General features: G+C 51.0%; 1 protein-coding gene across 1 annotated transcript; it reads right to left on the bottom strand.

Moving 5' to 3' along the window:
* Positions 1-5,654: 5,654 nt before the first annotated feature.
* LOC132087257 (histone H3-like centromeric protein A) lies at positions 5,655-8,331 on the bottom strand. Its single transcript, XM_059493255.1, has 4 exons — positions 8,216-8,331; positions 7,639-7,730; positions 6,406-6,483; positions 5,655-5,789 (listed from the first exon to the last, which is right to left on the bottom strand). The coding sequence occupies exons 1-4, from the start codon at positions 8,289-8,291 to the stop codon at positions 5,655-5,657; spliced, it is 381 nt and encodes a 126-aa protein (XP_059349238.1). The 5' UTR covers positions 8,292-8,331.
* Positions 8,332-13,441: the final 5,110 nt, after the last annotated feature.

Genomic DNA, 13,441 nt, shown 5'->3' with positions numbered 1-13,441 from the left:
CGATGTCTTCGGTGACCTGGCACAGCTGGAGTGTTGCAGCCTGAATAGCTGCTAGGAAAGCCCAGGGTAAAGAAGCAAAAATGGGCTGTGCATGGTATCCACAGATGTTTAATTCAGCCACGCAGTAACATGTTCAGGTCCCAGGCACACACACATGGAGGGTCCAGGTTTCTTTCTCCCCAGGGGCCCGGGGTCACTCTGGTCTCGAGGCAGTACAAAGAGAAGGGCCAGTCAGGGAATAGGGAGGGAGTGCCTCAGGGGCACGGGGGAAGGAAGGAGCCAATGGGGTCTTATCGGCTTTTTGAGGGAAGCTTCTTGTGTTTCCTCAACCATTGGGATGCCTCTCAGGGTCTCCACAACTCCCTGTTTTGATTTTATTCTGAAAGCTTCTCTGAAGGATCAACAGGATCAACAGAAAATGACAAAAACAATCAAAAGCATCCATAAGACAATTTTCAAAATGCAACTAATTTTGAGTCACCAGTGTCCAAATATATTTTCTTACAGATGGCAGGACGGCTGCTGGGTTTTCTTAGTATGGTTTATCTGGAAACTATGTCATGAGAAGATTCTTTCAGCAGGGACTTGTTCTCTGCCACCTGTGGCAGTGTTGTTGGCTGTGACTGGCTCTGTACGAGGTAGTGTGCGTGGTGGTGTGCCTGTTGGAAATTCCAAAATAGAAATTATTAACTTTTAAGAAAAAGATGGTTACTTTAGGGAAACATTATTTTCTTTCCCTCCCAGTCTCGCTCCCTCTGGTATTATGAAGGAACTCTGGGGAAAGGGATTAGTGGAATTAGTGGAGGGAGGCCATGGAAGGGGGAAAAAGGAGGTAGGAATTTGTGGGAACATAAAAAAGGGGTAGTAGGACAATGGAAAGGAAAAGGGGAAAGTGAGAGAGGGGCAGGGAGGCCACAGGAGCTGGGGAAGGGTATTAGAAGAAGTGCAACTTATCTGATTGGAAGGTTCAGTCATTATGCTTTACCATGGGAAGGAAAGCACATAGCCCCAGTGGTTTAGGTGCAAGTTACAGGCTGCCCTAGCAGGGTAATGATCAGCAAAAGCTTTCTGATCTGGCAGCTTTTGTATGAGAGTCATCTTTGGGCATATATAATATCAGAGGTGGTATCCACATTTTAATGATGGGCTTCTGGATGAGAATCAGAGTTCTCTTCTGTAGGAAGGAAAGCATGTAGCCCCAGTGTTTGCGGTGCTGATGAGAGGCTGCACAGGGGAAGTAAAGGCCAGCCAAGACCTCTCTATCATGGCACCTTTTTGGTGGGAGAAATCCTTGGACATTGGAAGTAATATCTAACTTGGGTAATGGGTAAAATCCCTGGTCATATTCAATTAATTGCACTTACAACTGAAAAGCATGTGTGATGTAGAATGCATGTCCTAAGTTACCATACTTATCTTAAATAAACGAAGTGACTCTACCCTGTGGGTTGAACTTGTTAATATGTGAACCAAATTTGCTTCTTGCTGGCAGTGATTACTCCTGCAATAAGGATAAGCTGTCCTCCGATGGTTAACTTGATCCTCAGTGGGGATGTGCTGGAATCATTACTGATATCATTCCTGGATAGAAAAAACAGTATGGGTCTCAGCAGCATTAGCCTGAACAGGTTACCCCTTAGTGGCTCAAGTTGTTAATGACAAAATTCCTTTTTCCCACTCAGAATCTCTCTGTTCCATCTCTATAAATGTGGTTGAGTTGAATAGTGAATATTTCTTTGGTCTTTCGTGGTGTTAGGCCTTGACATTCTTCAGGAGGAATCTCAACTTCAACTTTATAAAGTGCTTGTCCACTGCTGTTGCTGCTTCCTGTGTTTTCAGGGGGGTCTCCTGCAATTTGAATTGTCCTCCCTGGGTAGCATGCTCTCCTAATTTGAGCTATCAGTTCCGCAAAGTTTAGTACAGCAGTGATTGTAGATGTGGTACTGGTGTTCAACTGCCTGTTATAAATCATAAGCCACAACTGTGTGTTCAGCTCTTTCATGAGCCAGACCCTAAGAGCGGCTCAGTTGGTCTGAGCTTGGTGCTGAAGCACAGTTGTTGGTTCAATCTGTGTATGGCCCATTCACTTAACAGCTGGACTTGATGATTTTTGTGGGTCCCTTTCAACTCAGAATATTCTGTGATCTGTGACATAATGGCAATGCCAACAGTGAACATTGGCTAAACACTGGCATGTTCTATGTGGCTGGAGTGTTAAAACGATCACTGGCCACTGTTTCTGACAGGAGAGATAGGAGTGTGACTGAGTGATAGTACCTTTTTCCTTTTAATCTGTCACCACCTCATCAATGCCCAAGCACACAGGTGCTTGTATTGTGGCTGTTAGGTTTGCAGTAATTGGGTATTCAACTCTTAGTGGGGTCACATTGGCCAGAACTTCAGAAATTCCACTTCTCCCTGCTGCAAAAATCCAGCACGGGGACACACTAGCAGTCTTTGGATTAGGGAGTGCAGGTGCCATGTGGAGTCAGCACAGTCTCTGGATTCCTTTTAGGGTTTGGGCTAATGTGCAGACATTAACATTGACTCACTGACATCAGGCAGACAACAGACTTAAACGTTCAGAATATCAAAACCCTAAATATTGTCATTGTGATCTTTGATTGCAAAGCAAGTAGCCAATATCCACTTCTCATCCAGGACCCATAAATTAACCTTAGCAGCTTGACAGATAACATGTGCACCATTTACTAAAGTGATGTTAACTCTTAGCATCTGGGTCATACACCCAACTTCTTGGCGTCCTGCTTCATTACTACTGAATGCTGTGTTCCTATATCTATTAGAAATGTAATTAATCATTGACAAGAACCAACTGGAATCTGGATGTGTGGGTCATTAGTATGTATTGATAGGGTTCCACTTGTTGCATTTCAGTTTCACTTGGCTTGTGCGTGGAATGCTTCTGTAAATCAGCCACCTGAATGGACTCTGCACAATACAGGGTAAATTCGTAGCTTGTTTAAGCATCACCTTTGCTATTTCTTTTGGTTTTCATCTCTTCTCCTTTTCTTCCTGGAACTGTTTCTGCAATTGTTCATTTCTTAGTAACAGGGATAAATAAGGTTTCCTCTCTCAGGTCTTGTTTCTTTCTTCTATAATTTCCCTATTCAAATTCTAAAATAATTGTCTTTCCTTACACTCTGCTGAAGCAAGTAGAGTCTTAAGATGGTCTTTCTCAGTCATAAGTTTATCCACTTGGATTCTCAGCTTTTCTCCTGTCTCCATCTCAGAAGCCAGTGGTAACTTTGATACCTCATTTTCTGTGTAAGTCTTACTTTTAGTGAGCTTCCTTAAATGTTTGCAGCTGCCAGCCCCCAGCTCACTGAGGATGCCAAAAGTTGTTTCTAAGACTCCAATTAACAACATTAGCCTGTGAGGCCATAGTAATGATAGGTCTCTCAGGAGTTCCAACACCTACATCAACATCTTTATCCTGCTTGTGGCAAAAGAGTGCAACTTTCCTTTTCCCCAAGTACTACATTCTCCAGAACAGCAGTGGATAATTTATCATTTCCTGAGAAATTCCTTTCTGCAAGCCTTTCACTCAAACTGCATTCCATCATGCACTGGGACCCTGCTGCCCCCTTTTGGGCAGTCTGCTTCCTTGGTGCAATTCCCATCTCCTGATTGTTTACTAATTGTTCTACTCCTGTTCTGTTTACTAATTGTTAAGTGAAACTAATCCTTCTGCCATAGCTAATTAGCCCTGAAGATCTCTTTCCCCACGACAAGGGTCTTTTCCCTTGTCTTTCTCTCTGTGGGGTTAACACTTGCTTCAAGTGATCCTGAAATTCTGCCGCAGTGTTTTATCACGTTCATCAGTACTCTAACCATGGCAGCCACATACTTGGTTAACCAGTGATGTGGGTGAGGGCTGTCCTGGAACATCTGTCATTCATCAGTTGCAAAAACACTGCCTTCTGTATACTCTCTGTCCCATGATCTGTGGTTGGGGTCTCAATCCTAAGCAAATCACTCCTCTCTAATGGATGCAACCTCCTGCTCAATAGGCGGCATTCCGAGTTAAAAAACACAGTTTTCTCTAGTCACTCACCATTAAAAACACTTCTGGCCTCCAGAAGCCTTGGGCCTCCACCTCAGACAAATTATTTAATTACCCTCTTCCAGAGGCACTCTCCAAACATATCCAGTTTCCGATTACTATGTAAGTGTGCTATACTTTTCCTGGAACTTTGCTTGGCTGCTGCGTACCACACTGTTTTAGTAACAGTGTGCAGACCCTGACTATCATAGAAGGTTTCATCATTAATTTGGGGTTGTAATGTGATTTCTTCATTATCAGATGTACTGCTGCTTATAGGGTCCTTAGAGATGTCAAAGCAATTTTCTGTCCTGTCCACAGTTTGCATTGTTACCTTTCTTTGAAAGTTCAGTAACAAAAATATTCCCCACCAAACTGTCTAGGGAAAAAAAGCACCAGACTGTCTAGGGAAAAAAAGAGGGTTGAGGAGACCCCAAAACTGGAGGTATCCCAAACCAGGTGGGTGGGGGCTAGGCTGGGATTTTAGGAGGGGATATTTGGGGTCCCTGAGGTTTGGGGGGCTCAAAGGGTACCCCAAGGATGGCAGCGATGGGCAGTTTTAAGGGGACTTGGGGTCCCAGGGTAGGTTTTGGGTTCTGAGGCTCGGGAGGGGTCTCCAAGGCATGAGGAAGGGGGGGTTGGAGTCCCAGGGCAGGGTTGGGGTTGGGCGGGTCCGTTCTGAGGTCCCTCCCGTGCCCTCAGGCGCGGGCACAGGCGCTGCCGGTGCAGCGCCCTTGCAGGTCCCGCCCTCCCCGCTCAGCAGCGCCCCGAGCGGCAGCAGCGGGAAAAGCAGCCGGGGACCGTCCATAACCCTCGTGGCCCCGCCTCCCAAGTGTGGCCCTCCCCAAGCCCCGCCCCATAGCGGGGATCCCGTTGAAGCTCCGCCCATGGACGGGAGACCTCCAGAGCCCCACCCCCGCGGGGTACTAAGCCCCGCCCCCCACAGGAAACCCTACCCACGTTCAAGCCGCCTCTAAGCACCGCCCCCAAAGCCCTGACCTCCGCTCAAAAAGCGAATCTCTTAAGCACCAACCCCTTAGACGACCCCCCACCACCACTATACGTGGAACCCCTTGGGCCCCAAGACCTTCCTGGCCCCCATTCCAGGTGCCCTCACCTAAAATGCTCAGAGGACCTCTCCCTGTGGGTTCTCCTGCCCTCCAGAGTTACTCCCTGTGGTGCCTTACCTCTAAATCCCTTCCAAACTCCCCAGCATCAGCACCTATGGGTCACAAACATTTATTGGGGTACAGCAAAACTGGGAGGGTCTCCAGCAGGGTGGAGGTCCTGAGTAGGCTTCCCTGGGACTGGCATGCTGGTGATGGGGGTTCCAGGGCAATCGTGGGTAGTGGTCCTCAATAATCTGAGAGGTGCTGGACTAAGGAAGGGGACCTCCACCCAGAGATGGGTCCCTGAAGGGGTTGTTGGGGACCCTGAGGTGGGGAAGTCTATGGGATGGGTCCACGAGGGGGGGCTTGGGGGACCCTATGGGTGGGGGGGGGGGGTCTCAGCATGATGGTCCCATAGGAGGTCCCAGTAAGATTATGGGTGTGAAATTATCAGGAGAGACTCCCCAGGGGGTCCTCATTCACATGTCCCCCGCTTCGGGCCCTCGCAGGCGCCGGGCCAGCTGCAGATCCTTGGGGAACAGGGTGACTCGGCGGGCGTGCAGCGAGCACAGGTATGCGTCTTCCAACAGCCTCACCACGAAGGCCTCCACTGCCTGTGAACCAAAACCTGAGGGAGGGTCCCCAAAGCTCCCCAGCCTGCCCCAACCCCCACACCTTCCCCCGGGGTCAGAGACTCCCCCCAAACACACACCCAGGGGGCAGGATCCCTCCAAACCCACCCATGGTTGACTGAAGCACCTTGTGCTTGCAAATGTGTTAGGGAGGGATCAAGACCCAATGACCCATCCTCAATCCCCGACAGACGCTGGGAATAAGGGACCCCGCCCCACCCAGCACCCAGAGACCCTCTCAACATTCATAGAACCCTGTCCCAGAACCCATAGACCCTACCCCCAGCCAATGGAGACCCTCCTAGCCTCCCCCTCAGCTCCCATCACATACACCCAACAAACCTCTCAGCCTCATCCAAGCATCCAAAGAGACCTTCTTGGACCTCCCCAGCCCCCAGAGACACCCCCAGCACCCAGAGATTCCCCCTGCAGCACCCACAGCCCCCCAGCCCCCATGGAAACCTTCTCAGTACCCATGAGATCCCCCTCAGCCCCTTCCCCACACCCCTAAGTCCCTGGATACCCCTGCAGGACCCATAGGGCCCCTCCAGCCCCTCTGTGACCTCCCTCCACCATGCCTGGGCCCCGCGAGCCGCACCTCCTGCAGCGCCAGCAGGGCCATGCTCTGCCAGCGGTAATCGACGCCGCGGGTGAAGAGCAGGCAGAGCTCCCGCACCTGCGGCAGAGAGGGCACAGCGAGGGGGGCACATGGGGGCAGCAGGGTCACAGGGAGTGCAGGGACATTGGGACAACATGGAGGGGATATGGGGGCACTGGGGACATCCCGGGCTGGGGCCACCACCATGGTGACACCCTGGAGACGTGGAGACACTGCCCTGGGGACACCCTTGTTATCACCCTGGAGACATTCTGGGGACACCCCAGGGAGAGGAACACTGGGGACAGGAGCACCTGGGAATACACTGGGGAGTGGGGACATGGGAACATCACCATGGGGACACCCTGGGGTCTGCCAGGTGAGAGGCAGGGAGGAAGCACCACTCTGGGAACATCTTGGGAACATGCTCGGCCATGGGAACATGGGGACACCCCGATGGGACGGGGGGACAGTGCCAGCACAGCAGGAGGGGCACAGGGAACTCTCAATCCATGCAGCCTCTGAAGGTGGCAGGACACAAGGATGTCTGGAACCACAGAATGACATTGGAGGATACGCAAGGATGTTGGGGGAGGACAGGCTCACCATGTCACAAGGATGGGGAGGACAAGGACATGGGGAGGGATGGAACAGGGTTGGGGGGGGGGGCTGGGGGAAAGGGATGGTCATGAAGAGTCCCAGGGGGTGATTTGGGGTTCTGGGGGGTAACTTGGTGGGTCTGTAGGGGGTTGGAAAATCGCAGTGGGTTTTTGGGATGGGGTCCAGGGGGAGGTTGGAGGGTTCCAGGTTGGATTTCAGGCGTCCCAGGGTGGATTTGGGGTTGGATTTTAAGGGGCCCTAGGGATTGCTTGAAGGGTTGCAGTGGGTATTTGGGAGAGCCCAATGGGGAGCTGAAGGGTCCCAGGGTGGATTTGAAGGCTCTGGGGAAAGTTGCAGGGTCGAGAGGGTTGATCTGGGGTGTCCTGAGACAGATTTGGGGATCTCAAGAGAGGGGATCCAGAGTAGTTTGGAAGATCCCAGACAATGCTGGAGGTTCTGGGGTGAAATTGGGGGGGTCCTGGAGGGGTTTGGGGGTCCCACAGTAGATTTTGTGGGTATCTGAGATGATCTGTGTGGTCCCAGGGGAGTTTGGGACTCCATGGGGGGTGCTGGGGAGGTTCTGGGGGGGAAATCGGGGTGTCTGGGGATTTTAGCGATGTGGGGGGTTCTCACCAGGCGGGCAAAGGGGCCGGGGCGCAGCAGCAGGCGGGTGCTTCTCTGGTACGTGCGGATCTCCTGCAATGCCCGCTGCCCTGGGCGGCGCCCTGTGGGGGCATCAGATAGGGGTCTGTGGGGGCTTTAGGGGTTGTATTTAGCCTGGAGGGCAGAGATGGGGGGATCTGAAGGAACATGGGGGGTATAGATCTATAGGGCCTGTCACAACACAGGGGGCTATAGGGGATCAATAGGGGCCAGGGAGACAGGGGAAGGCTGTGGGGGTTATAAGTGATCTGTAAGGTCTGGGGGGACATTGTGGGTATAAAGGATCTATAGGGAGCTATAGTTATGGCCGACATAGAGGAGTTAAAGGGGACAGGGAGTATGGGGGTAGAGGGGCTATAGGGGAGAGGGAATGTGAGGTGACTCTAGGAGGTGGAAGCATATAGGGGTATATAGGGCACAGGCTAGGGGCGGAGGAAAACAATAGAGGGAGTCCATAGGAGTACTCTAGAGGGGGGCCTGAAAGGGGGCTCGATGTAGGAGGTCCATAAGGGGTGTCTATAAGGGAAGTCCCCCGCCCCTCACTCACTGCGTGCCCGCCGCGGGGGCGATGGGGGGGCTGGGGAACGCCCGCGCCGTCGGGGGGTGGGTTTGGGGCGGGGCATGGTGTTGCCGAGTCCACCGCAGGTTCAGGGCGAGTTCAGAAGGGGACCCAGCGGCTGGGGAAGGGAGAGTCAGGGTGAGCTCAGCTGTGCGGAGCCCCCACGCCGCTGCCGCCATCCACCGCGCCGTTCAAATCTCCCGCCGCGCCGCTCGTGACGTCACTTCCCTCCGCGCGCCAATCGGGGCGCGCGACCGCCCGGTGCCGCGCCGGACTCCGCCCGCCGAGGGCTCATTAGCATAACTCTGCATGGCCCCACCCCCAGGCACCCCGCGCCTCGGTGCTGCCGGGGTAGTCTCAGTTACCGTCCCCGTGCGGTGCCAGTACGGGCTCTGTAATCGTCGTGTAATCGTCCTCTGTGATCCCAGTTACTCTCATGCGGTTCCCGTTGCTCTCGGTCATCTGCATGGTTCCATTTACTCCCAGAATGATCCCAGTATGATTCCAGTCCCCTGCAGTATGATTTTAGTGCTTTCCAGTCACTCCCAGTGTGAGTCCAATATGATCACAACGACTCAGTATGATCCCTGTCACACCCCCAACAGTCCCAATCAATTCCTGTCACTACTAGAATGATCCCACTATGATCCCAGTCACTCCCAGTATGATACCAGTTGCCCCCAGTCAGTGTGGTTCCAGACACTCCCAGTATGAACCCAGCGTGGTTCCAGTTGTCCCCTCATGGATGATCCTAGTTGCCCCAGTTATGGTCCCAGTACCCCCAACATGGTTCCAGCATCTTCCCTTTGCTCCCAGTGTGTCTTCAGTTGTCTCCCAACATGGTCCGAGTAGCTCCCTGTGCCTCTCAGTACCAAGTGGAGGTCAGTCAAGGATTACAACTGTCCATGAAATCCATTGGGAAAAGGAGATTGGGGCATTCGTTAGTGAACCCATGGTGGCCCAGGTGGGCTTTGGGGTCTCTTGAGGGCATTGCCTTCCAGACCTCCAGTTAACCTCCAGTCTTCCCAGTGGGCCACCACACTCTTTATTTGACCCCATCAAGCCTCCCAGTTGCCCCTAGTTGTCCACCCAGGCCAGATGTTGAATAGGACTGGCCCCAACACTGAGCCCTGGAAACCCAGCAGTGCCCAGCCCCAGCTGGCTGTGGCCCCATTCCCACTCCTCCTTGGCCTGGCCATCAGTCAGGTGTTCCCAGAGAGAGACACCTGTCCCAGCTGTGAGCTGCAGGTGCTCCAGGAGAGGCAGGGAGATGGAGGCAGTGCCAAAGGCTTTGTTGAGCTGCAGGCAGACACATCCACACATGTCCAACACCCACCGGGGTCACCTGGGCACAGCAGGAGATCAGGCGAGTCAGGCAGTACCTGCTTTTCCTGGTTTTCCTGTCCGTGCCATGGGTGCTGAAGTCCCAGTTGGTGCCATGTTGCCAATGGGACACTGCTGTGCTGGACACCAGTACCTGCTGTTCTTCAGCTACCTCAGCAGTCCCACAGCAGAAGGGTCCCCTGAAAGACCAAGCAAGGGATTCAGCTGTCTTAATTTCTTCTGTTTCCACAGCAGCTCTCCCAAAGCCCAATGGTGTCCTTTTGGGTCCTTGAAATACCTCTTCTGAGGTGATCTGTGCCAAGGATACATGAAGCCTCTAGGCCAGCGACAATGGCATTTTTCTGCCACTAGTGCCCAGTCAGGACCACTTCAGCTTCCAGTATAGTCCCTGTTGGGATCCCCCTGTCATCCCAGAAACAGAGATGGATTCTCCCCCTGAATGATGGCATCAGGGTGCATTGTGCACCTGTGTCAACTAAAGCCTTGTGCTCCTGTGGCTCTGCTGTGCCAGGCTATGGATCCACACAATCCAACTGACTCCACTGTCCTTTTTCCACACCTGGCTGGAGCTAGGGCCCCTCTAGCTCTGATTATGGTACTTATTGCTTGCTTCTTGTAAATATGATCTGGAAGTCCCTTCCAGAGGGTCAGAAGTAACATCAGCCCTTCAATTCCACCTGAAGACTTGCCCAGTGGAAACTGAGTGGCATTTTTCCTTGAAGAGTTTTCTGTGGTGGTTAATTTTTCCTCTCAACTCACATACCTGTGCTGCCAAGGCAGAGGTGGGTTTTACATCCCACTTCCATATGTCTTCACCATGGTCAGGCAAGTAAAACCACAGGTTGCCTTGTGGTGTGCCCCTCTCTCTTGAGCAGGGGGCACTTGCCCCCTATAGAGTCCAGTCTATGCTAGTGGAGCATAGGGCACTTCTTTCAGTTGCTGAAGGTCTTTTCCACAGACAAGATGCAAGCCCATAGGGGGAAAAAGATACTTTCTTCATATTGTGAGAATTTGGTAACCAAATTATCGACTCTGTGTTCTCCTTTCCATGACATCACTGCCAATGAGTTGGTATATGGTGATGGCACCTCAGTAGGAACTTCCATCACATGGTTTGTGTACACTGAACCTCATCTGGATCTACAGGGCACTCTAGGTCTGGACACAATCCTGTGCCATGTGCCCTGGATGATCCTGCCTGAGCAGGAAGGTTGAACCAGATGATCCGCTGGCCCCTTCCAACCAAACTGATTTTCTGATTCTGTGAAAGCAGGAGCAACTCGCAAGTGATTATGGCATACAGACAATTGGGGGAAAGAAAGTTCTGCTAGTTACAGGGAGGAGTGATAGCACAGGGAGCAGGACAGAGGGACACGGAGAGGAGATATGGCACAGGGATGAATGATGGCACAGTGTCACCATATTTTAGTTGGTTTGTGATAGACAAACCAACCAGCCCCTGGTTTGACTGATGGGGGCCTCGCCCAGTCACATCTCTCCCAAGGCGGCAGGCGTTTCCTTGGCCAGGACCTGAAGGGGAGTAGAGTTCTGACCTATGAAAGTATCCAAATGGGATTTTTCAAATGCCCTATATAAGCAAGAGCTTGGGAAATAAAAGCTCTCTGTTGCCACAAGAACATTGGGGTTGTTGCAGTTTGAATTTATTTTATTGATTCCTTGTTGAGTGGTTTGTTCTGTTTTACCGCCATGTTCTCCCCAAGTTGGTTTACCCCTGGATTTTATCCTCTCTCAAAGCTGTCCCTCATGCCATTCCCCACCCCTTGTTCCAGCTCTGTCCCTGCCTGTCAAGGCAACCCAGCCCTTAATTCCCGAACCTCCCCTGCCACTTAAACCTCAGGCCAATCCCTGTCCTGCAACACCCCTTTGGAATTCCCCTACTCCTCCAAGCCCCATTGGCTCATGTGACCCATGCTCCCCATGCTCTCCACCCTTGTACCCCAGTTGGCCACTCCACATAATCCCCTCACTCATCCCGTGGGGATTCCCTGTTGGTTAGCTGTTTGTATCCTCCCCCCAACTTGTATTTGTACAAAACCCCTGGCACAATGGAGCTAGGGGCTCTTTGTCCCGCTCCTTTCATCAGGAATAAACTGTTCCTTGTGGAACCTCAATATGGAGAGCCTCCTCCTTTCTCTTCTGCCTGCTCCCTGTCGTGGCTTGTGTCTGCCACTTTAGAGCAAATGGCTATAAAGGTTCTGCCTCTGCTAAATCCCCATACCAAGGCAGTTCCCCACTCCTGGCATGGCACTGGAATTCTAAGAGCTAGCCTGAGTTCTGGCAGCCACTTCTGGGGTGAGTGGTCTTTGTCTCCTGCCAACTTCCCCAGCCCCCCACCTGACACTCACAGCACGGGGAGCAGGACAGAGCAATAGAGAATAAAGCAGGAAGAGGCACATGAGATAAACCAGGAGGAAGGCAGGGAGAAGGTTCCCCACTGGACTCCATAAAATTACATCACAGAACCAATCTAATTGCCTTCCATGACGGAAGAGTTCTTGGATGGATGAGGAGAGCGAAGTAGGTTGCTCCCTTGGCAGCCTTTCAGAAGGACTCAGCAGGTGGGCTGAGGGAGAGGTGGGCAGGGAAGAACCTCACCTGTTCTGCCACATCCCACAGGGCTGAGAGAACAAAAACCAGCTGAGAGCAGTGCAACACTGTTATAGATACATATTATAATATTAGCTTTTTGCAAATATTAAAATGGATTTTATATGTGTGATATATTGTTATAAAGATATTGTTTGTATTTCTACTATCAATTAAGCTTAGAAACAGTAGTGAAATAGCTATGCTTGTGTTAAAATGCCTGCTTGGATGGAATAACATCCAATAAACACAGGATGAGGACACCTGCTACAGATATGCCAAATATCAGCACTCACCATCTGAAGAAAGCATGGACCAAGGCCCAAACAAATAGGAGAAGGAGTCAAAACCACAGCCAGTAAACACTCATGCTTGAAAAAGGTGGACCAAAGGAGGGGTCATGTAAAATAGTTCCTGGAAAATGTAAACTAATTTATGGATATACGTAAGAGTCTATGAACATGCAACGGGCTGATGTAAAGGAAAAGGTACTTAGGGGTTTCCCTGAAGGTGACACTGTGGTCTTGGCTGAGTGCCAAGATGCACCCGGCCGTAAAAACCTTTGCTTTATGGTCCTTGTCTCCTATTGTCCTTTATTAAACTTTAAAAATTTTCACAAGAGAGTGAACGTTTTTTTCACGAACACTCATAGTTCTGTTTCCTTTAAACACAAACCTGGAGAAAACTCCATCCATCCCTTCAGGGACACAAATTAGGTTTCACCTCCCAAACCCCAAATATTCTGAGGTGAGGTGACTGTGCCAGACCAGGATGTTTTTTTGGTTGATCTCCAGAGGCCCTTCCAACACCAGCTCTTCTTTCACTGCCCAAAATACAGGCAAGAGCCTCAGCAACCAGTATTTGGGTAGTTTTTCTCAGCTTCTAAAGTTTTTGGATCCTTTTCCTTTGCCATTTCAGAATCTTCACTTAAGGAAAAATGAGGTGTCAGGACCTGCTGGACGTTCCCACATTCCCTCCCCAAACCCTGCAGCAGCAGGGAGAGCCTGTCATGTCTGAGTGAAAATATTTTATTTTTCATTTTTAAAAAATGAAAAATGCTGCCTTTATCTCTAAATCCTTTAGGTCTTGCTTGCCACACCCCATATCACTTCAGAACAGGGGATTTATAAACCTTAAAATCCTTGAGGAAAATAACATTCACAATTTAATTTTATTTTGGTGCAGTCAGGACTGGTCTTATGGTATTTGGTGATGTTCACTGGGAGTAGCCCAGCAAAGGAAAATTATGAGCAAGTAAGGGGT

Source organism: Ammospiza nelsoni, unplaced genomic scaffold (genome assembly GCF_027579445.1).
Source record: "Ammospiza nelsoni isolate bAmmNel1 unplaced genomic scaffold, bAmmNel1.pri scaffold_79, whole genome shotgun sequence".
Lineage (NCBI taxonomy): Eukaryota > Metazoa > Chordata > Aves > Passeriformes > Passerellidae > Ammospiza > Ammospiza nelsoni.
Note: the sequence above shows the minus strand (reverse complement) of the source record. Positions and strands in the feature narration are given on the sequence as shown.